General features: G+C 44.8%; 1 protein-coding gene across 4 annotated transcripts in view; it reads left to right on the forward strand.

Moving 5' to 3' along the window:
• Positions 1-1,092: 1,092 nt before the first annotated feature.
• The window catches only part of CXCL12 (C-X-C motif chemokine ligand 12), a 67,049-nt gene continuing 41,703 nt past the window's right edge, over positions 1,093-26,438 (forward strand). The window contains exons 1-4 of one of the 4 annotated variants that reach the window (XM_060191874.1): positions 1,093-1,313; positions 5,240-5,357; positions 6,406-6,492; positions 11,101-11,717. In XM_060191874.1, coding sequence (XP_060047857.1) covers positions 1,253-1,313; positions 5,240-5,357; positions 6,406-6,492; positions 11,101-11,251 — 417 coding nt within the window. In that variant the 5' untranslated portion in view covers positions 1,093-1,252 and the 3' untranslated portion in view covers positions 11,252-11,717. The other 3 variants (XM_007516813.3, XM_016185441.2, XM_060191879.1) reach the window with 3 other exon arrangements.

Genomic DNA, 26,438 nt, shown 5'->3' on the forward strand with positions numbered 1-26,438 from the left:
CAGAAGCTTCCATTCAGTGACCTTCCTGCTAGAAGTATTGAACCCAGATCCCAAGGGTCCCTCTCCTTCTCATGACGAGGGTTCAAGGACTCATCAGAGACCAAGAGATGCTCCCACTCTGTTCTCCTGAGACAGGTCTGGGAACAGAATTACACCCTCCCGCTCTCAAACTTCACCTTTACTGTCTGACTCTAAATGGTGGCTTGCTCCAGTGAGTAGCCCTTGATTAATTGGACCCAGATGGGTGCCACCTGCTCAAAGAAGTCTACTTTAGGTGCCCAGTTGAAAGTTCACTGGCCTGCTAGAAGGGTTGGACTCCAGATGGACTTTCCTGGGTGTAGTTCTCTGGACCACAAAGACCCAGGAGCACCTTCCTCCTGTGGATGAAAAGGAGGGAGGGTTCTCTTTTCCTCACTTTGTGTTGTTCAGGCAGGATATTCAAAGATGGGGGTGGGGGGAACTTATCCTTCCCTCTATGCTGAGCTTTCCACAGCGGTGGAGAGCAAAGTCACAGTTCTGCTTGATAAGGTGGAGAATGGTGATTTAGCTCCCTTCACAATTGCAAGAGCAATTCATGTTAACTGAGAGTAGTTGTGATTAATAGGATTCGCTGCAAAGTCCTACTCTGGAGCATAGATGAAGAAACTGCAACTCGGATTTAGGGTTGGCTTGGAATCCCCAGGGACTGGTTACAAACACATTTTCCCAGTTTTTCTGTCAGTCTGGGTGTGTGGTGGGTTCCAGATCTTATGCTCAAAGAACAATTACTTGGAGATACTTGCAGCACAGCGGGTTCTCACCCCCTCCGTCCTACTATTCTGTTTTCCCTGGGTTGTCATTCAGGTCTTGTTGAAGGACTCAATCTGTCCTCCTGCAGGGGTGTGGGAGAGGAGTCAGCACCAGACTCACTGGCGTCTGGGTTCCTCTTTGCAGATCAGACTTGAAAAGCAAGACCGGGGGGACCTGAGAAGGTCAAAGGCCTAGCGCCTGGCAGGCCCTGGAGCACCCTAGGTGTGGGGAGGATGGCAGGCGGGAAGGACCTTCTAGAGGGACCTGGCTAGAGGGGACCAAGCCACAGCCAGGGATCTGAGTCCGGGCCCGCCCCTCGCTGCGCCCCGCCCCACTCCGCCCCGCCTTGCTCTCGCCTCTAAAGTGGCTGGCGCGCGCCTCCCGCAGCCCCACTTTCACTCTTCGCCTCCTGGTCCGCTCCGCGACCCGCCTGCGTCCCCGCCGCCTCCCGCCAGCTGGTGCCATGGATGCCAAGGTCTTCGCTGTGCTCGCCCTGGTGCTGACTGCGCTCTGCCTCGGCCACGGTGAGTGCGCTCGGCCGGGGTCGGACTTGTATGCTGGGCGCGGGGCTCCTCTGCCCCACGCGGACCCAGTTCGCGCCGCTCTGCTCTGCTTTGCTTTGCTTTGGAGGCTGAGGCTGCCCGATCTGCAGGGCACGCTCCCACAGGATGCTGCGCTCCTGAAATTACTTTTGCAAAACCAGTTGCACAGAGGCTTCGCACTTTGCAGCGGCAACTGTGCGAGGTCCCGCGGGATCGCTGGGTGCCAGCGAGCCAAGCCGAGGGTGCGTACGCATCTAACACGCAGGGGCAAGGGGCTTTGCAGTTAAGTTGGTAGTTGTGGGCTGGGTGTCCATACCTACTAGACCTACTCAGTTTCTCGAGGCTATTTTGTGCCGCGTTACTCTAGGTTCTGGAGATGAGCTCAGGTCTGATTTGTGGCTTATCTGAGACAATCCTTGTAGTATTGGAAAGTGCTTGTGGCGGAGCGCTAGGAAGCATCTTTTAAGGTTTGCGCTGGTCGCTAGACTGAAACTTTAACTTCTTTAACACAACCCGGGCTTCTCTGACTAACTATGTAGCCGAGCAGCTGTCAGGTTTGCACAACTCACTGCACGCGCGTCTGCACCACTCTGTGGTCCGAAGCAATGCAGCGAAGCTGGGCGTGCGTCCAGCCTTTGCATCCAGGCTTCTTCCCCCGGGTCTGCTTTGAGCGGATCAGGGACCTTCTGAGCTGCGCGATCCCCCCCCCGCCCCCAACACACCTGCAGAGTTACTTTTGTCACTTGGCAAAGAGGATGGCCAAGTAAACCATCAGTGTATATCTGCTTGAGTGCTGCGACTAAGTTGAATAGCCAAGACCTTAGGCCACTGGGAATAGTGGTGTCCAGTTTCATCGGGAAAAGGGAGAACTTGAGGGGAAAACATCATTTGAAGTCTTAAGAGAAATCTCCTTGTCCTCTCAGAAGACACCGTTGCTGCAAACCCAAATCAACTCTGGTCTCTAAACACACAAACCCAAATTGTGCTTAGTCAAATAGCGCTGCCTATTCTTAACTGAGAAGTTTGCAACAAACCCCGTGGAAAGTTGCTGGGAGAGTTCTCTTAACTGTACTTAATGCAGCCGTGTTGAGGCTGCTGCATCCTCTCCTGCCATACTATGGAAACCAGACGTGGTAAGCAAGCCCAGTCTGCAGCAGAGTAACTGGGGTTCTTGGCTGGCTCTGGGAAGTTACCTTTAGAATCATGGCAGCTTGCTGGTCAAACCTGCAGAAAACCAATAGCAGAGGTAATTGAGATTTTTTTTTCCTTCCTAGCTATAAATTTGCCCTAGCTTGTGCATCCACACTACCTTTATCTTCATCCCCAGGTCAGTTTAGGCACTAACAATTGTGTGTACTGGTGAGGTGGAGGTATCTTTGTGTGCTTCTCTGGGAAAATGCTGCTCCATCTCCTTCCTGTGATGCAACAGAAAAGACTGGAATGCAGAGATTCAAGTCTTTGAATCTTGGGCAAAGCTAGCCTATAGTGAACATGGGGAGCGGGTGTCTTTGTTGATAAACTTCTAACTCTTGAAAGAATTAGTTAGCTGGCTGCACCTTTTGATTTGTGCTAGCTTCAACTGAGTCAACAGGTGCCTCTTTACATGCATGAGTCTGAAGACACTTTTAGCCTTCAGGAATCTGTATTCTCTGGTTACATCCTGTGTGGCAGAATTGCACCACAGAGATACCTTGTTCAGATTTCTGTTTTGTCTCATACCTTTCCACTTCTGACTGGTCTCAGCCAAACAACTGGGTTATAGGGCGATCTGGATTTTTAGGGACTGAACCCAATGTGTCCTTGACCAGATGGAGCCCTGCCTTTGTGGAAGGCTTTCTGGGTATTTGTCCAGAGCCGAGCCAGTTTCACAAGGTCCCAACTCTTTATAATATCTAAGCCATTCTGACTTCTGGCCTGTGCAGTCAAATTCAGACCAGTTGGAAAGTAAGTAATATATGGAAAATTGGAGAATAGAACACTAGGTGGACAGGGAACTGAGTTCTCTTGCTCTTAAAAACACACTTAGGGCTCTATTGCTTTAAAAACCCTGTGAAAATCCCTCACTTGACGGACAAGCAACTGGGTCCTGGGAGCTGGAATGAGAACTGCCTTTGAAGGAAATGGATAATCCCAAGGGTAGAGGAGGAGAGAGGGATAAGAGAAAGCCAGTGTTCTGAGCTAAGAATGGGCTCTGATTTCTGGCCTGATTTCCACTCCTTGGTTAGAGGAGCCAGAGCAGCTTCTGGGGTGGGGGTGTGGAAGATGAGGCTGGAGAGTAGCAGACCTCACCCCCACGAAGCTCAAGCTGTGTTCTTTTCAGCTAGCTTATTGCTGTGAGGCTTTGCCTATCATGCCTTGCCTTGCCTTGGGGACTCCAGTCTCCAGACCTACTCAGATCTAGACAACTCCAGGAAAACCTGGAGGCAAAACATTCAGAGAGAGAAAGTGTGTCCTCCTTACTCCCCATAATGGGGAGATGGTTTCCTCAATTTATCCAGGCTTCCACAGCCCTGTGATCATTCTCTAATGGATCTGGTTAGTGCAGTGTGGACTTCTCTCCTGCAGTAACTTTTTCAGGAGAAGAGAGGCCATTTTCTATAGTTTCATCAAGTGTGAAACAGATTGTTCTTTCTCTTTTTTCCTTCTCAGAAGTCACTAAATTTGGGTTTTCAGGGGACCAAATTTAGTTCCTGGGGGTTGTGTGGTCTGTTTCCTTCCATACTTCGTTATTTAAGCTGTTCAGCATAACTCTCAACTGAATGCAATCTTGGTGTGTGTGTGTGTGTGTGTGTGTGTGTGTGTGTGTGTGTGTAAACCCTTTCTTATAGTGAATTCTTCTCTAGCTCTCTTTCCCCAAAGTACAGAATCTCTGAACCTCCAGGAGGCTTCTGGGAGTTCTGTAAACAGGAAAAAAAAATTAAATCTCTGGTCTAAATATTTTCAGATGTATATTTAATCTCTGATGAAAGGATCCACAAATTCAAATAATTTGGGGGCATTAAGTAGGTTTTGGATAAAATCTTCAGAAAAGCACATATGCGCAGATTCCAGCCCCCCAGGGTTTGCAATTCTAGGTTTAAAGGGTGAGTGGTGGATTCTGCAGGAGCCTCTCACTAATTTACACTAATGAGTGTCAATTATAGCATTTTTCAAATTGGTGAACTGGCAAACAAAGATGTAATACAACCCAGGAGGCTATAGCATCCTTGCACAGGCAATGAAAGACACATTTGACTCCAATTCCATTAATCTCCACACCTTAGTGCTGGGAAAAAATGGCCTGCCTTCTGGGGATTCTTTTTTTGCTGCCTGAGTTTAAGGTAAATGTGTTTGTGTCAGAGAAGAAAATGCAGGTGGGGGAGGGCAGCTCCCTCCAAGAGCTACAGAGGCTCCTGGACCTAGGACATTGGCTGAAGTGGAAGGATCAGAGCATTCTCCTTCTGCCTTTGGTAGTGAAGGTCCTCTCTCTCTCCATCTCTCTCTCTCATTTGTTTTCTGTCGTGTTTATTTTGCTAAATATAACTGGGCACCTCAATACTTTGCAGAGAAAAGCTATCTCTACTGATTAATCTATTTGCCTGAGGTAAATGGATATTATAATATAAATGGATATTATACTTACCCAGAGAAACCTGAGCAGATCATTATGCTTTTTAATTTTCCCATCCTCCTAGGGTCCAGCATTCTACAAATCTTTTGCCCTTTGTTTTTGTAGAAGTTGAACCTAAACCCTAGAGAACTACTAGTTCTGCCTAAGGAGATCTCTGTGCTTGTGGCTTATTCTGATGTTTTTAATCTAAATTTTACAGTCATTTTACCATCTTAACCCTGGGCTTTGAATTAAGGTACATGTGTATCCTCAAAGTCTGACAGAATGATAAGCTGCCTGTTCTTGTTACCTTTTCCAGGGAAACCGGTTAGCTTGAGCTACAGATGTCCCTGCCGATACTTTGAGAGTCACGTCGCCAGAGTCAATATCAAACATCTCAAAATCCTCAACACTCCGAACTGTGCCCTTCAGATTGTGTAAGTCTGCACACCAGCCTTCAGGGCTGTTGCATCTAACAGGCTTAGTAACATCTAACTCATGAATGTGTTAAAGCTAGGGAAAGTGCATCTCCAGACAAGAGAAACATGGGCTTCACCAAAGTTTGGGCTGATGTCCTATAAACTCATCAGCCCTTTGCTAGCTACTGAGGGTGCTACATGTCCAGACACTTGTATGGATTTTAATGTGCTGGATTAAACCTTTATTACACAACACAAACTTGAAAGACCCAAATTCAGTTTAAGTCACTTTAATCATGGGGGGGGGGTCTTCTTGAAATCTTCAGCTGGATTAATTGTATTTGCTCAAACACAGACCATATGTTTTTGTTTTACTGGTGTTGGTATCATTAGTGTGGAAAATGGGACAAACCAAAATATTACACATAACAAAGTTCTTGAGCCTCAGGTTTTGCTTTTTGCTTTTTATTAATTTATCTTTAGTATGTATGTGAGAAAGAAATTATGAAAAAAATAGTACTACTCCTTTTAATGCTGTAGAGGACCTTAAATCCAGGGATTCAAGCATGTAAGGCATGTGCTCTATAGTTGAGCTATCTCACAGATCTTACCCTTCTGTCTTACATGTGTTCTTAATATATTCCAATGAGGTAAAAACCTACTTCTGTCACTTTCCAGTTTAAAAATCTTTGCAAGCCTCTCTATAAGTGCAGATAAAATCTCATGTCTTTCTCGGTACCCACTCTCCTCCACTTCCTCCAAACCCTCTGTGAACTTTCATCTTTTTGGTCCATTTGCCCTTGGATTTTGCTTTCCCATGACTTCACATGTCCACTTCTTATTTTTCAAACTCAAATATCCCTTATGGAGCTTTTCCTGGGCCCAATCTACCCACTCAGAAAGGTTTTCTTTCTATATCTGCAGTGGATCTTGCCATATGCTAATATTATGTTCCTCAGGACACACCTGAATTCCTTCCAAAACTGACCCTGTCAAACAGACCCCTGGTCCAATGGTGAGCACACAGTTCTTCTGCTGACTGCTATCACTTCTTTTCTTTTGGCAGAGCAAGGCTGAAGAACAACAACAGACAAGTGTGCATTGATCCAAAATTGAAGTGGATTCAGGAGTATCTGGAGAAAGCTTTAAACAAGTAAGCATCACAGCTAAACAAAAAGGACTTTCCGCTAGATCTACTTGAGGAAAGCTAAAATTGTCTGAGAGCTGAATAGGCAAAGGTTTGATGGGGAGGCAGGCCTGAACATAGAGGCCAGGCATGCAATGGGCACGAGGTTTATCCAGCATGTAGACAATTACATTTATATAAGGTACGATATTGCAGCTTGTACCCATTCTATGCCCCAAACCCTTGCATATTGGTTGTTACATAACTGGGGTTTTCCTAAGAAATTGTATTATACCAACAATATCCCTCACCAATCAATTCTCTCATGATCACCATCATTCTCATTTTTCATTTTAAATCAATGAATACTTTAGATCTGTTTTTGGTTTGTTTGGGAGCTTTTCTCCCATTGGGAATCTGGGCACAATCAGGTGATGGTGAAACATGGAGCTTAAAAATTGTCTTTTCTCTAGACACTAAGCTGGAAGGGAGATGGTGTATTCTTCCATAGGGGTTGCCCCTCCCAGATGACTGACTTTGGTGGCCCTTAGATACCATGTTGGATAGTGGTTATCACCTCCATCTCCTCTTCAAGCTCTGATTGGTTGAGTGGCACCATCAAAAAGACACTATCACTGTGGACTGTGCTCAGACACCCTCTCCTCATCATCCTCCTCTCCCTCCTGGCCTCCAAGAGCATGCTTTCTTCTTGCTTTGGCTTCTCTTTTCTGTATGCCTCAGTGTCCGCTGGGGAGGAGGGTGATGGCTGGGGCTCCAGCCCTTTAGCTCTTTCCACCCTTTGCTCTCCCTCCCCACCTCAGGCCCTCTGTGAGATCTGTCTCTGCCCTCCTCCAGACTGGAGCTGGCCCTCTCCTGGGGGACCATGAACTCATGCCTCTGCTTTCCCACAAAAGACAAGTCTTTGCAGAATCAGATGCAATTTTCAATCTGAGAGTTTGCTTTGAGGAATTTGGTTTCTGTGATTGCCTCTGAGGCAGGCCTGTATATGCTACAGAGGCTCTACACACTGTGAGGTTTCTGAAATCAGAAATGAAAAAAAAAATAAAACGAATAAACAAGTCTCTTGCCACTAAGCCATTCAAACCTTTCTCCTAAAGCCATATCAGGTTTCAGCTTCCAATCAGAAATGTTGGCAAGATGAGAATATTCCATGCATGAATGTGATCCACAGATGGGCCTGGTGGTATTTGTAACCTTTTGCAAGGCATTATATATATATATTTTTTTGTGCACATTTTTTATGTTTCTTTAGAAAACAAATGTATTTCAGAATATATTTATAACCAAACAGTTCATATATCTGAAGTGAAGCCATATGAATGTCAGTAGGTTACAAACCTATTATCTGAAACTACTGGCAATTTGTAAAGAAATATATATGATACAAAAATGTGATTGCAGCTTTTCAATGTTAGCCACAGTATATTTTTTCACTTGTATTCAGATTGTATCAAATGTGACATGATATTCACTAGCAATAAAATGCTAACTGTTTCATAGTATCAACCTCCTACTGAATGTGGGAATTTATTTACCTGAAATAAAATTCAAAATTTAAGTTATTAGATATATTATATATGTTTTTATAGTTTATGAAGATAGTCTGGCCTGTTGGTCAGATCTATTAAATCCCTTCTTCCAAGTTCATGTGTGAGGGACAGCTGTGGGCCTTGCTTAAGAGCAGATTAGAGAGCTGCAACTCAAGTTTTTTTTCTTTCTTCTTCTTCTTTTTTCCTAACGCAATGAAAACATTGGTACTATTAAAGAATAATATTTGACTCACTAATTTCTCTTCCCCACCTTCCTTCTTGGTTCTCCTAATGTACCCATGTAATCTCCAAAAGACTCAACCCTTATAATATCCCAGCTTTTACATTTTCCCATGTTAAAAAAAAATCCCATAATTCCTTGCTATGGTTAATATGCAGCTTTCTCCAGAACAGGTGGCCTTACCCCATAAATCATTAAATACCATTCAGCTTGAATCATTTTAATCTGACAGTCATGATCCAGTTGTGCTGATAATAAAAATTCTGCTAACCAGCTCTCTCCCTTATTCTCCATAGCAATCCCAGTCATTCCTGGGGGGGGGGGGTGTCCACAGGCATCCAGAAAGGAAAAAGTGGGGTTAATTCCCTTCTTTCTTCTTTTCTGAGTGGCCTCCATCCTCCAGAAATGTTATTTAACTTAAAATGCAGAAAATATTCACTGTAAGTTCAAGTCTGTTAAGAAGGAGGGAAGTTCAAGGAGAGCAGGTGGGGTTGAGATAGAAGACCAAGTCCAGGCTGACCCTGACATTCTGTATACCCTACTACATATGAATGAAATATACTGAAAGCTTGAGATACTAGTGAGAGCCATGATCAAATTGGCAATTTTTCAATTGATATGATCAGTTGATAGGGTCTGGATGCTTGAATGACATTTTTTTTTTCTGAATTAACAGAAAATGTCTAACTAATATATTATTGATAGATAGTGCTTTGCCCAGGGGCCTCCAGACCTGAGATGAGCAACAGAGCTAAACAGATAGTTATGTGGACCAGTGTTAAATAATGTGCAGGCTAAGGCAGATTCTTGTTGATGTATTTCCATATCATTAATGGTTCTACTAATTTTATCGAAGGGGGCGCAGAGAAGAAAAAATGGGGAAAAAAGAAAAGATAGGAAAAAAGAAGAGACAGAAGAAAAGAAAGGCTGCCCAGAAAAGGAAAATCTAGTTTCTCTGCAACTTCCAGATGGACCACAGTACATTCCGCTCTTGTCTCTGCCGGCGCTTTGTAAATTCGCTCTTACCCTCCCCAGGGCAGGCCCCCTTCCCCTGCCTCCTGGGAGGGGCATTCAAACTTGCATGAGGGAGCAGTGCACTGCCACCCCTGTGGCTACACTGGATTCTGTATTTATGTGCTTTCTGAGACCCTTCTGGGTCTGCTAAATTAAGAAGAAAGTAGTTGTGCAGACACTGGGGTTGGGGTCTATGATGCAGAGACTATGTGCTCAGGACTTTATGTAAAATGGTCCCAGATTTCTAGCATTGCCAAGGGCTGTGAACACTCCCATCTTGGCCTCCTCTCCTTCTCTTAGAGGACTCATGATGACTCCAGAGCTCACAGAGCTCTCCACGCTTACAATCTACATTGCTGCCCGAGGCCGCAGTGTGGCCACCAGGCCAACGCACAGATGAGCTGCCTAAAGCACTTGAGGCAGCTTTGGGCAGCTAGGGAGCAGTTCTCTTGGCTGCACAGCAAGGACTTCACAGGGCAAAGCTGAACGCAGCTGGGACTTCTTCTGCAGGTGACTCCTTACCCCAAGTTTCTCTTGCCTGGCCTTCTGCCACTCCCTCCAACGGGCTGTGACTTCTCCAGCCCCTTTGCCCTGGTCTGGTGCTATGTGGGCTGCTTTACCTACAGTTGTGGGTGGTTTCTGCAGACCATATGGGGAGAGGGGGTGGGGGCTCTGCATTCCCAGAGAGTGGATGACATGGAAATGCTTCTCAGGGAGCCTCCTCTACAAGTTCACTTTGTAGATTCTTTAAACGGGTCCCCCACTTGGAGGAGTTGTGTGAAGAGCCTTTGGCTCCAGGGATTGCAAACCTGCCCCTTCTCCACCTCTGCTGAGAGAGTCTCCATGAGTCTCCAGGATGCAGCTGCCTCAGTTCTCACTCCTGGGAAATAATCTACGTAAAGTGAATATGGTTTCAGTTCTTCTTCATCACCCCCCACACAGCCCTCCCCCCCACATTTCCAATTTATGCCTGAGATTTCTTGCCAAGTCTGTAATTTGTACCAGAAAGAGAGGGGTCATGTGGGGAAGTGAAGTCCTGATTTCAGTAGTACTTTGAGAAAAAAAAAACAAAATAGCACTCTGAATATCTGAACTCTTTCCCCTCCATACCTTGACATACATAAACACATACCCTGCACCCTGGATCCCTGGTCATAACTTCAGTATGTGGACACAGAAAGATAAAGCAATTGGAGAACAGAGGGAATGGAAATAAGAAGAAATCCCAAGGTGTGTCAGACTCACCTGAGAGACAGTCCTGTGTCCCCTTCCTCTTGTTATGACTACCATTGATTATACATATTGGAGAAGTTGCCTCTTTGGGGACTGCAACCAAAGACCTTTTGATTTTTGCTTGAATTCCTTTTATCTTGCTGCATCTTCCAGATGTGCTCCTCCTTCTAGCACCAAGAGTAGCAGCTCCAGAATGATCAGGGGGTCCATCTCATCCAGCCTTTTCCACAACTGAAGGGATGTTTGGATATTTGCTGGATTGCCCTCTCTGAGGAAGCCAGCAATAGTTCAGGTCTGCCTGACACTGTCTGGGGTGTTTCTATTCTAACAAAAGCATCTGCAAGGGCCTGATCTGTTCTCATTATCTCCTTCATAACATAGGGCACCACATTTGTGGCATGTCCTTTCTGAGCACCCTGGAAGGCTGTTTGTCTTAGAACAACAGTAGGTCAAGCCATAGTGTTTAGGGAGATGGAGCCTCCACTCATCCTGAGGAACCACAACTCCTGGGGGAGTTGAGGGCTGCTGGCGCTAAGATCATTGCCCCCATATTGAAAAGTGCAGGCAGGCTCTTAACTGGTCATTTTTGTGAATTGGTTGGCTGTGGAGCCTTACTGTGTCTGATAAGGCAAGCCCAGGCCCCACCGAAGACTGGGCTGCTGAAGACGGGGTCACCTTGGAAGAATGGAAGAAATGGACCTCCATTCCTTATGGGTTGAAAGGTGAGCAGTGCATTTTGTGCTGCTAGCTGCCCCTGTACCCAGCACCAAGACCATTCAAGAGGTCCTGGGAATGGGCAAATAAGGGCAGATGGATGCAGTTGGAGGTGATGCCAAGGCCCAGGAGCAGCCCACAACTTGTGCAGGGCTCAGTGTGAGTCTGAGCTTCACTCAAGCAGGGAAACCATCCATTCTAATGTCAATGCTGAGCTAAGACAGTGTGCCTGTCTTGTCCTGTGAGCTGTGTCTTCAGCATCTCTGTGAACTCATCTGTCTACCACTCCCTTGCTTGCTGCATCTTCTCAGCTTCCCATCTTCCATCAATCCCTTGCTTCTGCCATGGCTGCTCTCAGCTCCCCTCCCCTGCTCAGGGCCTGGAAGGCAGACCTGCCACACGCTGAATGAATCTGCAGTCAGAGTGGGAGTCCTCCTGGCACAGGACTCAGCTTCTCAGACTTGTAGCCTGGCTGCTGTTGGAACTCGCCTTAATGGTGTCTCCCTCTGTTCTTGTTAACAGGAGGTTGAAGATGTGAGAGGCGCAGGTTGGGTCAGACGCCTGAGGAAACCTTAAACAGTAGGAGCCCAGGTCTGAAACAGTGTTAGGAAGGGTCTGCAGAGGCTCCCCCACATACACCTGTACCCAGGCAGCCCCGATAGTATCCCAAGGGCTTTGTTTTTGCACAATTTGCCTTCTTTTCACCATTTAGTTATGTAGCAACATATATGGTGTTTGTTTCTCATTTAGTGGAATCATCTGTTGTCACTGGTGGCAGATAGAAACATAGCCTCATATTTTATTTGCTTTATTGTAATATCTTTCCCATGGAGCCTGTGGTCCAACTAGGACTTTCCTGAGTTATATATCTCTCTGAGGTGCTTGGGCTGGTTTCCCAGACTACAGGATCCTGACCCACAGCATCACACCCTAGGATGGAGAGCCACCAGGGCCTATGAGTCAGCATAGGCAAACCCTAGTCAGGGCTTCCCTGTGGTAGCAGCGAATGGGTGACTTTTAGAGGGCCAAGGAGATGCCTTCTCTTCCTCAGATGAGAGCTGGCTCTGCATTTCTGTGACCATAGAGCTTTCCTGAGCTGGGTCAGACAGGGTGTGAAGCCAGGATAGGGTGAGCTGCACACACCTCAACCCGACTTCTCTTCATCCCATCATGTTCTCATCATCATCTAACTCATCCGTCATCATCTGTATCCAAGACTGTCTCCATGACCTGGATAAATAAAAAAGACTCTCTCTCAAGACCAAAGCTTTACTTTAATCTGGGCACCAAGAAGCAAATCAAGAGGCCTTGTGTTATTTGGTCCCAAAAATCACTGTGCACGTCTGTCTTGTTTGGAATATTGTCTGTTGTCCATCATGTGTTTTGTCCAAAGCCAAAGTCCTCGGTGCATGCACTGTCAGTTTATTATATGCAAAGGCTGAGAATGAGATGCTAGTTGTGGGGGCACTGATCAGGTTTCTGATAAATGCTGTGATCCAAGAGTGGATCACAAGTTTATTTAAATTGGGTGTCCCTTCTGATCACAAGGCCATGGTGGATCGTGGTGACCCAAGGGAATTCAGTCTGCAGCAATATTAATTTTTTGAATTATTATCTTTATTTGATAGACAGCCAGAACTCAAGAGGAAAGGGAATACAGAGGAGAAAGACAGAGAGACACCTGCAACATTGCTTCACCATTCATGAAGCTTTCCTCCTGCAGATGGGGGTTGGGGGCTCAAATCTGGATCCTTGCACATAGTAGTAACATGTGTGCTCAACCAGGTGTGCTACCACTGGGCCCTCAATAATATTAATAGCTGAAGAACTCCACCCTTGAAAACCTCTATCCTTGGTAGCTCAGAAGTTTAGACATTCATTGTGTCAAGTTCAGCATTGCTCTGGAAATAGCAAGTAATTAATTGTGTATATGTTTTATAAATAAGTTTCATAAAAATAATCTGTACTTGCAGATTTCCTCCCAATTAAAATCTAGTATTTTTCACCATTTGGTGAAAACCCATCTTCCCTGCCAGACCTACTCTGTTGCTCCTGCCTTCCTGTGCTTCCAGGACTACTCTCTTAGAAAACAAGGCAACACTTAGGACCTTAGGTTGAAAATGTCCTGTGAGGACAGTTTGTAGAATTGAATTAAATAGTTAACATTTGTTTTTTGTTCAGTTTGTTAGAAAAGTAAGCAGTTTATTCATATGCTTTTTTTTCTCTTTTAATTTGATCTTACTAATACTTTGCCATTTGGCTCCAGACAAGGAAACTTTTTAGAGAAAACGGGCAAAACAAGGAAATTTATCAACTGAATGGACCCTGTAAATGATGTAAAAAATACTTTAAAATATTTAATAATATTTAGAGTAATAATGGTATGTTTCCTGAATATACATGAAACGATAAACTTTTCAGTGGAGACAATTTTTTTTGATGATCTAAAATATGTAAAAATGTCTTGGAAATTTGGAAATGTCTTCTCCAGGAGTTAAGAGCCAGAACCATTAAATATTTTGCTCTAAAGAAATAAAAATGCCACTAAATCTTGACTAGAGTTGAGTAAAGAATCCCTCCTGTTTTTTCCCCTACAGGGGAGCAGAAACTACAAGGAAATTTATTTGTGAAACAATTCCTCACTGGCAATCTGCTCTTCTGTGGGGACAGCCCAGCTAAAGCAAATATGCATTCAAATAGTCCATTTGCAAAGAAAAAGGTTCTCCCATCCCCCTTGTTGCTTTCAAAATACAAGTCAAGAGTATCCTTTGATTAGGATGTCATTCAACTCTCCCTCCAATCTAGTGCTGTCTATCCCTAACATTCCCTTGGGTACCCTGTAACCTCCAGGGCAGTCTGCTGCTGTCAGCCTTTGCATACAGACCCTGGCTGAGGGAACTGCTCTCACAGACTTGTTGTGTGTTGAAATCCAAATTTGTGCCATATGTTGTTTGCACTGTTCATTGTCCGCTCCTGCCAGGTGTTGAGACCCCAGCAAGAGGCTAAACCAGGCCCTCTGCTTTTCTACCTGTTCTCTAGAGAAGGGAGTTTCTGCTTCCAGCAGAGGGTCCAAATAGCAAAAGAAAATAGCAAAACATTGTAGTGTTCCCTGTTTTAAGCCCAATTATTTCATTGCATCAATTTTGATCCCTCCATTTTTTCTCACCACTGCTTTGTCCTATCTCACTGGGAGCTCATCTCTTTTTCCATATGTTTCTGATCTTTTGCAACTGAATGAGAATTGTGGGATCCTGATCCCTCTGCACATCTTATCTAACACATTCTGAGGGAACCTTATCCCTTGGAGATGATCTCTAAATATCTCTAAGTCTCATAAACAGACCACTGACATTACCAACATAAAGCACACACATACACAATAGGAAACTTGTTATTTTGCAATCTTGCTGGACTCTCAGCTTCTGAGCAGTGATGGAGTCAGTGTTAAATGTGATAAATACTGTACTTTGTATTGTTTAAAATGCATCTCCCAGATAATGTGAAAATGGTCCAGGAGAAGGCAGCTTCCTGTGTGCAGTGTGCTTTTTTTCTTCCTTTCTTTTTTTTTTTTTAATAAGTAACAAGCCTTTTGAGAAAACCGTTTCTACTTTGAAGTCATATCAATGAAAAGATGTATATGCACTTACAATTTTCTTAATAAAGACATGTATTCAAATGCAGCAGTCTATGGTTTGATGTTCATGTAACCACGTGGAATTTTCCATACTTGGTTTTTCTCTCTCAAGCCCAACACAGAGGGGTTGTGTAACCTTAGCTGTGGTGGTTAGTAAATACAGGCCATTGTAATCATGATAATCATAGGCAAGGATCCTAGTGGCATACTTGCTTCTCCTAGTCACCTGATTCTTAGCAGGCCTTGGTTTTTGCTGGAATTCTTATCTTAAAGGCAAACCAGCCCTCTCTCTCTGAGGGGAGGTTTTATGCAAGGATCCAGATACTTGCCTAGCAGTATTTCTGGTAGTCCCAAGCAATGGCCCAAGAAGACACACAAAACAAAGAAGAATAGAATTTTAGAAAAATAAAGTGATGTTGTTTAACAAAGAGAAAACAGGGGGATTTATGCTCAGAAAAAAAATTGCTTTATGAAGTTTGCTGAGAGATAGAATTCATAGTGAGAGAAACTATACAGACAGTAGTGTAACAACAAAGGAAACAAAGTTATGCACACTAAAAGAGAGAAGGAATGAGAGAGAACATAGGAAGTGAGGGTCATACCTTAAGGAAAATGGAGTGAGACACTTATGTCTCTGTTAGTTGGCCTCTGTTAGTCAAAACAGTAACACTTTACTTATTTAGTTGGGAGAAAGACACCACAGAACCAGCTTTCATTTCACAGAACTTTCCAGCTGTCATTGCATCTAGCATGTGGTGGTGGGGTTTTTAACCTGGGCCACATGCACAGCAAGGCCTATGTCCTACTGGGTGAGCTAGCTCTTCATCTCTAAAGTGTTTCAAACAGCCCTGAAAGACTTGACACTTGGGAGTAGAAATTGAAGTCTTAATAAGCATGGATAACAATAACCATGAGAAATGGAGACATGAGGGCTGGGTGGTAGTACACCGGGCTAAGCATACATAGTAGAAAGTACAAGGACCCATACAAGGATCCTGGTTCGAGCAACAGGCATCCCACTTACAGATGGGGGGGGGGGTCACTTCACAAGCAGTGAAGCAGGTCTGCAGGTGTCTCTTTGTCTGCCCCCTCCTCTATCTCTTTCCCCCTCTCAATTTCTCTGTCTTATTCAATAAAAAATAGGAAAAAAATGGCAGCCAGCAGCAGCAGATTTGTGGTGCAGGTACCAAGGCCCAGCAATAACACTGGAGGCAAAAATAAATAAATAAAATAAAAACAAAAGAAGAAAACACTACTCTTTTGTTTTCAGTTTTAGTAAAATACAACAGAAATCCTGTATTTGATGGTATTACCAAGGACCCAGTGCCCTTCACATTTTTTGTTATGCAGGAACTCTTCTAGAAGACATACACTGGTTCTCTTCATGGTTGTCTACTAGCTCTGACTCAGAACTAGGGACACAGTAATCCTGGCATGTTCTGTTCTCAAAGAGGGCAGCCCTTTCACATTTTGCACTACATTTCCTCTTTATAATAAGCATTGTTGGAAATGAGGGACTACACAGCCTCTAAATATCTCAGTCCAGATTGCCCTGTCCTTTAGACCTTCTTGTTTGCCATTCCAAACATGACCTGGCCTTGTCACTCCTGGCCTTGGAACCTTCCTGTTAATTTTAGAGTTGAACACATGATTATTAGGTTGTCGATGGGCCTGAAGAAGATAGGAGTAGGGCTGACCACTGTATGAGGTATCATGGTGTCCCGGGACAAGAGTGAGTGTGAAGATTAGCAGAGCCATGCTGAATTGTCTAACACTGATTGTGGTGAGATAGCTGAATCAGCAGCTAGCCTGTGGATTAACAGAGCAGTGCTTCTCTATGATTTGAGGTACATCACTTGCCCTGAGCCTCAGTCTCCCAGTGATTGTGATGAGATAGCTGAATCAGCAGCTAGCCTGTGGATTAAAAGAGCAGTGCTTCTCTCTGATTTTAGGTACATCACTTGCCCTGAGCCTCAGTCTCCCAGTGATAACACTAAAGCTTAGTCTCACCAAGAACTGTGAGGAATATACCAATAGTGTGAATATAGAATACATGTTTTCTTTTTTTTTTTTGGGGGGGGGTAGGGGCAAAATAGAGGCAGACAAATTGGTAGGGAAGGGAGAAAGAAAAAAAAAATCTGGGAGCTGGATATTGGTTCATCTAGTTGAGTGAACATGTTACAGTGCACAAGGACGCTGGTTCAAATCCCCAGTCCCCACCTGCAGGGAGAAAGCTTCATAAGTGGTGAAGTAGGGCTGTAGGTGTCTTTCTCTCTTCCTTTCTATCTCCCCTTTCCTCTCAATTTCTGGCTGTCTCTACCAATAGATAATTAAAGATAATAATAAAAAATAAAGGAAAAAATATACCTATGGCACTGTTTAACCACTCCTGAGGTTTCACACTGTAGGTGGGGACTGAGGATTTGAGCCCAAATCCTTACATGGTAATCTACCCTGTGTACCATGACTCAGCCTCATAGAACACATTTAGATACAAACAAAGAAGGCAGAGAAAGTGAAAATGACTAAAGAACACAATACCAAACCCCTTTTACTGTGGTGAAGGTCAGGCTCAAACCCGATCTGGGTCATGTTCATGACCATGTAACACACTCAGTGAGCTAGTTTGCCCCTGAAGTGTCTGTTTAGGGACAGATTACTGCTCTGCAATGTTACTTTCAGCATTTGCCACCACTGTTCTAGTACTAGGAGCTAATCACCTCTGGGTTGTCCTATAGAACGATAGCTTATTTCCATAAATTCTAGTAATTGTTGGACAAGACACATCTAGTACTAGAGACAACTACAACATAAATTTACTGTCGTTTGAGTGCCTTCAAGGTTCTCTGATAGAAGCACTGGTGAAACTGAGGTTCAATCTGTGAGGGATGATATACTGACACATGAGTATTACCACAGAAAAACCCACAAGGTTGGAAATAGCACAGCCAGGGCCAGACAGTCGTGCATCTAGTTATGTGCACACATTACAGTGCACAAAGATCCAGGTTAAAGTCTCTGGTACCCAGCTGCAGGAGGAAAGCTTCATGAGTGGGCAAGCAGGGCTGCAGGTATCTCCCTGTCTCTTTTCTTCTCTACCTCCTCCTTCCTCTCAATTTCTGTCTCTATCCAATAATATATATTTTAAAAAGCAAGAAATAGCACTAGCATGATGGTAGAGGGAACTAAATTTCAACCCCTCATTCCTTATCTCCAGTCTTTTTTTCCCCCTCTTGGATTATTGCTGGAGCTAGATGCCTGCACTATGAATCCACTGCTTCTATGGCTATTTTTCATTTTGTTCTTTTTCCTCTCTTTCTTCTTCCTCTTCTTCTCCTTCTCCTTCTTTTCCCCCATAGGACAGAGTGGAATTGAGAGGAGAAGGGAAGATAGAGAGGGAAAGACAGACACAATGAAAACCTGCTTCACTGCTTTTGAAGAGACCCACCTGTAGGTAGGGATCTGGGGCCTCGAAATGGGATTCTCATGCAGGTCCTTGAGCTTTATAATATGTGTGCTTAACCTAGTATGCCACCACCCAGCCTCATTCTGTCTACTGTTGTGTAGAGCACAAACTGCATAAACACAATGTAGTAGAGTTGCCTCTAGCCCATAAGGAAAAGGTCCTGGAAACCAGGAAGGTATTTGAGGGTTCAGGTGTGCTCAGCACAGATCACTGGAGATGTGGATACTTATTTCACCCAGGTTTACTGTTCTGCTTTTCTATTCACCTGAAGGGGACCTCTGGGTTGGTACCTATACCTGAGACTGATCTGGTCCATTGCACTGGGGAATACAGGGAGCCTGGAGGCAGGGAAACAGAGTAGCAACACCCGGATGAAATAGGTTCAGGTGGCAAGCAGGGGCTAGAGAGCAGGGAACTTTAGGTAGAGGTGAGATGTAGCTGCTCACAGCTCCCTGGGGTGTCATAAAGGGCTCCTACTGGAGGTAAAACTGAGGTTAATTAGGTAGGCAAAGTGGGCAAGGCTAGGACTCTGGGTGTCTACTTGCTTTGGTGTTGTTAGAGACCTCAGATACCCTAACCACTGCTTCCTCAGGAATTTTTTCTATGATCTTTCCATCACCATCTTAAGCTTCAGAGAGAGATCACTTGGGCCACAAAAGTGCCTTGGCCTGTCTGCTACCCTGTTAGGATGAGTAACACTCCAGCAGTATTCCAGAGTCCTCCCACCCAATCCCAACCACCATTACATACACAAGACACATACAGATTCTGTCTAAGACCTTGGTCTACTTCAAAACCAACCCAGCTTGCCCAATGACAGATGTGGCAATAAGGTCAGATCATGGTCAACCCACACTGTGGAGGTTGCTTTGGGTCTAACCCACAGTCACAGTGTTTAGGAGGAGAAGAACATTGGGAATTTACAGGCAGGGTCTTCCCCTGAGACAATCCCTGCCAGACTGTAAGCTCCAAAAAGTTAATGGGAATGGGAGAAACTTAATTCCTAGTACCTAACTAGGGCTTGTCATACTGGGTATTTCATAAATTAAGTTAATGTCCCCAGGTTGTGAACAGGCCAAGGATGACAACCTCCAGGTAAGTCTCAGCCAAGCATAGTGTTCCTACCTGGGACTAGAGGTACTCTCAAATTTCAGATTTTCAGCTACACTGGAATTAGCTCTGCTAACTTTTCAGGTGTTACAACTCATTTAAGAGCAATTGATCACATGTATCCTGTTCATCCCTTGAAACCAAACAAAAACAAGGCAGAGTGAAGCCCTAGATGAATGAAGTTTCTGCCATGCCCAGATCTTTCTGTTATCCTTGTGCAGGCAGGAGAGCAAAGAGTGGCAAGAGATGCCTATGGACATTTAGTTGATAGGAGGAATACCCTGAACTTGTATAAAGAGAGACAACTATTTATTGCTGTGTGAGCCATCCCACTTTACATCTCCCTCTCCCTCTCCCCCATCTCTTTCTCTCCATCTTCTCCCCTGCACCCCCTTTTTTTATTGCCACCAGAGTTATTGCTGGGATTTGGAGCTTGCATGATGAATTCACCATTCACTTCTGGAAGCCATCCTCCTCCCTTTTTTCTTTTCTTTTCTTTTCTTTTCTTTTCTTTTCTTTTCTTTTCTTTTCTTTTCTTTTCTTTTCTTTTCTTTTCTTTTCTTTTCCTTTCTTTTCTCTTTTCTTTTTTCTTTTCTTTTCTTTTCTTTTCTTTTCCTTTCTTTTCTCTTTTCTCTTTTCTTTTCTTTTCTTTTCTTTTCCTCTCCTCTCCTCTCCTCTCCTCTCCTCTCCTCTCCTCTCCTCTCCCCTTTCCTCGCTGCTCCTCCCCTCCTCTCCCCTCCCCTTCTCTCCTCTCCCTTCCCCTCCCCTCCCTCCCCTTCTCTTCTTTTCTCTTCTCTTCTCTTCTCTTCTCTTCTCTTCTCTTCTCTTCTCTTCTCTTCTCCCCTCCTCTCCCCTCCCCTCCTCTCTCCTCCCCTCCCCTCCCCTCCCCTCCCCTCCCCTCCCCTCCCCTCCCCTCCCCTCCCCTCCTCTCCTCTCCTCTCCTCTCCTCTCCTCTCTTCTCTTCTCTCTTCTCATCCTCTCCTTTCTTCTTTTTTCCTTCCCTTCCCCTCTCTACTTTTTTTTTTTCTTTCTCTTTCATTTGACAAGACAGAAAAATTGAGAATGGGAGGAGGAGATGAAGAAGGAGAGAGACAGAAATCCTGGCACCATGGCTTTACCACTCACAAAGTTTCTTCCCTGCAAGTGAGGCCAGGGACTTGAACCTGGTCCTTGCACATGATAACTGTGTGAACTCAACTAGAATGTATCACTATTCACATATTACATTATATCACATTACACTTGGTTCACTTTATACCTGTACTTTTGCAGTTGATTAAAGCTCAAGGGGTGGGGCATGCTCTATGGTGGTCCCTTCAGATCCATCACACTAACCAGAAGTGTGTCTCTTGTACTACACAGACTTAACCACAACTCCCTGTCCTATTTCTTCATCCTTCTAGATGACTGTTTCATACTTTTCACTCTTTATTTAAATTCAATATATATATAATCAATGAGGAGGGAATTTCCATGAACCTCACTGCTCATTTTCTCTTTGTCCAATCTGTAACTACCGTCACAGCTACCACCCTATATAGTGTTTGTTCCTGGGCTCTCTCTCCAGCCTCTCTTCTTCCCACCTGCCCAAGTGACTCCTCCCTTCTTCTGACACATTTATCCAACATTTTTTCATATCCCCCATCAAATCAAAATCAAAGTTGAAATGAGACAACAATACCTGTACTAAATTATCCAAGAGCTATAGGCCTTTTTAGATTTTGCAGTATCTATTTTTTGTCTCATAAAAAAAATCCTCAAAAAAGTTATCTCTATGTGCTATGTCCACTGTCTCTCTTTTTCTATCTCATATTTCTTGAACCCATCCTAATTGGAATTTTGGACCTGTTATTCTCTCCATTAGAACCACTTCTGTCAGGTCGTCACTGATAAACAAAATGGTCAGTTATCCAGTTGTCAGATCTAAATTTACTTAGTCATTTCACATAATTGGAACACATTTGCTGGTTGGCTTTTAGGAGACCACCCCTGTTTCTTTAACTTCATGTCTTCTCATTTCTTTTTGGTGTTTATGCTTTGTGCTTCAAACATCTAAATATATGAATGTCCGAGGACTCAGTCCTGAGTGGTTCTTTCACAATAGATGAAGTCATGAACTCTCTTGACCTTGACAATGTAACCTTGACAATCTCCTTGTAAAAGCTAAGGAGATCAGTGTGATGTCTGTCCTGGACTGCCAATATATGCACCCACACCCTCCCCTGAAACCTACTAGGTAAGAAATGAAAACTCTGTCAAAGCCAAGGATTTTTGTACTGGATGATCTCTGCTTAGATTCTGCATCACCTACTTCTCCTTCAATCTGCTCATACTCATTTATTTCTGCAAATAACTTCTCCATCCTTCACATCAAGCCTTCACAACCCTGAGCTAACCCATTAACAAAATTAATTAGTTGCCATCAAGGTATCTCTAGGATCCAAAAGCCTCTTCTTAATCCAACCTTCTTGGCATAAACACAAACATATCCTACTTAGTTAACTGTCCAAGTCCCTGACTGGGCAATGCTCACTCACACCCTTGAATTGTTGCTTTTTAACAGCAAAATTGGCTTATCAAGATGCTTGTTTGCCTCACCACTACACCATCCCTCAAGTAATTAGCAAAGGCTTATACTCAACATCTCTGTCACCTCTTTGATTTAACCTCTCCATCTGCATCAACCACATCATCTTTATCTTCCTTGAGCAATTCAAATCACCCCTGGAAAAGGACTTTTGTACTGGGAGACTTCTGCCTAGATTCTACATCACCTATCTCTTTCCTTCTGTCTTCGCTTACCTTCTTCACCTTACCAGAAAATCCTTTGCAGAAAGGGCTCCCTTTCTCTTGGTTCCCTTGTCCTTTTTTGATATCCATAAGAGCATCAGCAATGTTTGATTATTTAGTGTTGAATTCCCAACAATGGGATACTATCCTCTGTTGTTAAAATTCGTAAGCTCTTGCTGGCCGAGTAGCTTCACGGTGGGTAACAGAGACGCGGGGACAACGGCTGGGCAGGGAAGCTGTATTTCTTTATTCAGGAACAACGATTCATAAACTAAGACAAACTAATCACCAAACAGAACTCTGCTGTCTCTTTGCAGCGGCGCAAGCACTCTCCCTTACTCTCGAACTCAGGAACTCTCCCTTACTCTGGAACTCAGGAACTCTGGCGGGGTCCCTAGGGGCAGGGCCAAGTGGGCCGGCGAAATTAACAGGACTGATGCAATTCTCTTGGCGGGGGAGAACTACCCAATGTAAAGCATACAACAATTCCCCCTTTTCTTTTTAACTAAATGACTATAGTATCAAGGGTGTGGGGTGAACCTCTATCATACAGGCATTTTTAAAAAAGAAACTGACACAAACATGGAGAAACATGTAAGTAACAAGAACCAGTGTACTGCTAAGAGAAGGCCTGAGGGGGCCATATCTGCCTCTGTGGGCTAAACTTTATCAGCTTAAAAAAAAAACATTTCTTGCCTCTGGGGGGCTACTTGCCTCGACGGGCATTTGCATGGGGGCGGGGAACGGCCTAGAGTCCCAAAGGCAGCTGGCTGCAACTTACTTACTATGAAACAAAACTTGTTATTAGTATATATACTGCATGATCCAACACTTCTAATAGAGAAGGAATTTGAGACTTTTACATATCAACAACGTCTTTTAACCTTTTGTTACACCCATTCAAGATGGAGACACACCCTATGTGTGGGCCGGAGAGGAAACCTCAGGCATGAGAATAATTAGCATAGCCATTGTGCGATCTACCATTTCTAATTAGTTTGTCTTAGTTTATGAATCGTTGTTCCTGAATAAAGAAATACAGCTTCCCTGCCCAGCTGTTGTCTCCGCGTCTCTGTTACCTGCCCGTGAAGCTAGACCCGCCTGGCAAGAGCCTTATGAATTTTAACAACAAATGGTGCCCACGTGGACCTGACCTGCGCATCTCTCAGATAAGTAAAGACAATTTGGCTACCTATGCACTATGGCCTTCTCTTCTGCTTGTGAAGAGATCTCCAAAGGCCTCTGCTCTTTCTTCACGAGACTGTTTTGCTGTTTCTGGAACATTTATCTCTGGACCACTCTGTGGTTTCCACTCGCCCGGAGAACTCAGAACAGCCAGCGGGAAGAGCCAGCGGGCGGGAGGCAAGGCACAGAGCTGCTGTTTCCACCTGGTTAAACAGCCAGCCAGCCGGCTGCGCCCAGACAACCCCGCGCACTGCGCCCGCAGCCCCGCAGCCCCGCAGCCCGCAGGAGGCCGATGCCAGCACACAAGAGCCCCTGGAGCCCGAGGCCAACACACAAGAGCCCGAGGCCAGCCCACAGGAGCCGGCTCTCCACCGCGTGGCGCAGGGCACTGGACGCGTGATCCCTCCACGCTGCTCGGCCACTGAGAACAGGGCAGCAGACATGTCAGGGCCATGCGGCGGCCTATCATGGCCGCCACCCCTGGGCACCTAGGCCCACGCCTTCTACAAAACTGGCCTGCCTGCCCTCTTGCTATAAATTCTGGAACCATCCCGGGTCTCCCGTACCCCCGGGCTCCCTGCCAAAACTGGGCACACGAGATCTCCAGCCGCCGGTCCGGTCTGAAGGCAGACAAGCTGGAGTACGCAGAGATTTGTGCAGAGATCGCAACCTGCAATTCCTAAAAGTGAAGCTGCGCGGGAAGCCACCTCCGGATGGTGAACCCCACCCCCCCCCGCCATCCTATAATAAAGATTTGTGTACCCCTTTGCTCTGGATGTCTGCTCTCTTCTCCGCGGTGCAGCCCGACACCAGACCACCACAACAACAATCCTCATGTGGGGATAGACAGGCTTAGTCTGTTTTCTTGCCAGTTAGTTTTTATGGTTGTCATACAGAAGGTACTAAAGAAATATTATTTGAATGACTTCCTAATTAATCTACACTATGACCTTTGCTCATCTCTGATATAGAGGTAGCAAAACTCACAAGGTTGTGCATCAGGTCCTGCAATGAAGGGCACACTGGCATGCCATTGTTTGAATGCAAATTCAGCTCACTTCAATGTTTGTACAATGGTAGTCACACACATTGTATCATCTCTGGGACCACTCCCACCCCCACAATCCCCCCATCAAATCTTCTGGTTCCAAATGTAAGAATCCTCTTCCCCAGAATAACTTCTGAGTATTGTTTCCCTCTCCTCTGGGGCCCTGTATACACTTGTTGTACAGGTCAGCGAGTGGTCAGTATTGGGCCAGAATCCAAGGGGAGGCTAGCTGCCACCAGTACAGATTCTGGTGATTCATCACATAGCTGGTCAGACCTTAGGACATAGTCAGGACTTTAGAAAATATGATTCCAGAAACATCACCAAGTGAGAAAAACAAAAACACAGAAAGCAGGGGTTAACTATCAGAAACAAAAACTGTGCCATTCCACAAATGGACATAACTGGAAAGTGATACAGTGGGTACTTGAACTTGAGTCTTTTTGCCACTAAACATGAGCCCTTAACCATTAGGTTTCCCAACCTGCTTCCAGTGTTCATTGTTCTTCTCCTACAGTCCTCACCAGTTGTGGGCCTTAGTCCATCTTGGCTGCTGCTGCCTAGACTAGAGGCAGATGCTCACAGCCAGACCCAGAGAGAAGACCAAGCCTCTGGGAATTAAATGAAAAAAAGTGCCAAGAACTCAGGAAGAGCTGCTGGCAGTGGTGGCTACATTTAGCTTTCTGGGTGGCAGCCAGGCTCTGTATTGCATTCATCATTCAACAGAAGGTAGGACTGGTTCTGATCAGTCTGGATGTAACCACAGGCTTACCTTACCCTGGCCTCTTCCCACACACTGCCCTGAACATGCAACCATTGGACTAAGTCACATGGAACTGTAAGTCATGAGGAAACAACCATTTTGAAAATTCCTGAGCTTTGGGAAAGGCAATTATCCTTTTGGCCATTATCTGAACTCCTGCACCATGTAGGGTCTTGTACCTCGGAACGAGGCTTGCTTGGAACCAGCTGGAACCAGTCCTGTCTTTGGGAGAGCACCTGCTCAACCTAGCCGACTATACACTCAGGCAGCTAAGGGGAACTGAAGGCTAATGCATTCACTATGCTTCCTTAAGTAGGCAGGAATGAGTTCCACAGTGGGAACAAATGCATATTGTAGTCAGGTGCCTGCCATTCAACTGACATTTGGGAGGCAGCCAATGCTGGCCAGCCCACACAGAAGCACTCCCAAAGCACAATCTCCTTCAATTCTAATAGCAGCGTCATAAAAAGTAGCCCTCTCCTGTATGATGCGTAGAGATTTGTTCTCAGCTAAACATGGATTATATATGCATCTGAGTTAGGGTTGTAGATTTGATTCTAAGCTATTTGCTGCTAATATACCAAACCAGCACTTGCTATTTGCAAGGTCATGCTCTAGGCAGATGCTGTGGTGCTGGGCTAGGAAGTGGGTCTGCCTTGTCTGAATCAAGATTATTGCTAGAATGCAAGTGGTTGCCTATTTAGCGAAAATTATGGGAAAATTATGGCAGTGACATCAGGATAGTCTATCAAAACAATATTTTTTTTTTGAAAATGACATAACATCAAATAGAAAAGAAATAAGAGAGTGGCCCTGACTTAGGGCTGGACTCTCTTAAACACTTGTGTAGTTCTGGTTTGCAGTCTGGTGGTAAGGGCTTCATATCACAGGGTGCAGCACTGAATAGGGATTCCCTTGACTTTGCCTCTGAACATCTGCAGATATGTAGGTCTTTATGAGATTTATGAGTGCAGCTTCTTATGTTCACTTTTAAAGATTATTTTTTATCACCTTTAGTTATTTATTGGATAGAGACAACTAGAAATCAAGATTGAAGGGGGAGATAGAGAGCAAGAGAGAGACACCTGCAGCATTGCTTCACTACTTTCAAAGCTTTCCCTCTGCAGGTGGGTTTAGGGAAGGGGGGAATCAAACCCTGGTCCTTGTGCATTATAATGTGAGCTCACCTGGGTGAACCACCACCCAGTCCCTATGTTCTCCATCT

The sequence above is a fragment of the Erinaceus europaeus genome, chromosome 1, assembly GCF_950295315.1.
Source record: "Erinaceus europaeus chromosome 1, mEriEur2.1, whole genome shotgun sequence".
Lineage (NCBI taxonomy): Eukaryota > Metazoa > Chordata > Mammalia > Eulipotyphla > Erinaceidae > Erinaceus > Erinaceus europaeus.